An 857-nucleotide genomic window follows, 5' to 3' on the forward strand; every position below is an offset into this window, starting at 1 on the left:
ATGAATAGGGATGTTGAGAGAGTTTTTGAAAGTTCCACATATGGCCTTCATAATGTTTTGATGAATTTTCTTCAGCATGTTGTCTCCACGCAAAACTGCTCTTCTGCAGAGCACAAGGGGAGAAATGTGGCTCCATAGAACAAACATGAGATTTATTGCAACATGTTCAAGTAAGCATTGTTAATATGAAATTCGTGAAACGAATTCTTGTGCATCTCTAACCACCCTGATCACTCCGGTTGGATAATCGATCACACAAGGTGTAGGAAAGACACTCACTGCCGTCTTTAATTGTTTTCCAACAAGGGTAAACAATGTAGTCACGTGATGGCCTCCTCCAATAGCCTCGCGCACTGGCTGTTTGAGTTGTAAAGTGCTGGAAAGCAACCAAACGAGGATTCCGTTTTCCTCCGCATTCTTCAACTATTTTGCAATTTCGAATGATTATCCTGTGGACAGACGAAAAGCCATGAGCAGGGCGCATACATTACCCTGTTACCGTGCTGACAGAGTTGAGAGAGAGCGTGAGGTGGGAGGGAGAAAGAGACCCATTTGGACAGAGAAAAGACATGCATGTCTGGGATCGCGTCTCCTTAGTTTTGCCACAATGGATTGCAGAATACAGACTTCATTTCCGTGATAGCGTTTTATAATACAGTGTTTGAAACCCTGACTGACTTTGCAGTCCTCTTGTGGTAGGTATTAAAATAATAATCGACTTTTTTGCCTTATGGTTAAATAATTATTCCTGTAACGCTTTACATTTGTGACAACAGCTGATTTTAAAAATATATATATATTAAAAAAAATCTTCTTAATCTTTCGTTAACAGCCATGTAGATGTTTTAGCAATTAAT

General features: G+C 39.8%; 1 protein-coding gene across 1 annotated transcript in view; it reads right to left on the minus strand.

Annotated features, from left to right (window-relative positions):
* The window catches only part of LOC107706962 (homeobox protein Hox-C3a-like), a 5,407-nt gene extending 4,832 nt beyond the window's left edge, over nt 1–575 (minus strand). The window contains exons 1-2 of the mRNA XM_016510815.1: nt 492–575; nt 280–423 (exon numbers count right to left, since the gene is read on the minus strand). Coding sequence (XP_016366301.1) covers nt 280–423; nt 492–575 — 228 coding nt within the window. The remainder of the gene's footprint in view (nt 1–279; nt 424–491) is intronic.
* Nucleotides 576–857: the final 282 nt, after the last annotated feature.

The sequence above is a fragment of the Sinocyclocheilus rhinocerous genome, unplaced genomic scaffold (assembly GCF_001515625.1).
Source record: "Sinocyclocheilus rhinocerous isolate Xijiao unplaced genomic scaffold, SAMN03320098_v1.1 scaffold714, whole genome shotgun sequence".
Taxonomy (NCBI): domain Eukaryota; kingdom Metazoa; phylum Chordata; class Actinopteri; order Cypriniformes; family Cyprinidae; genus Sinocyclocheilus; species Sinocyclocheilus rhinocerous.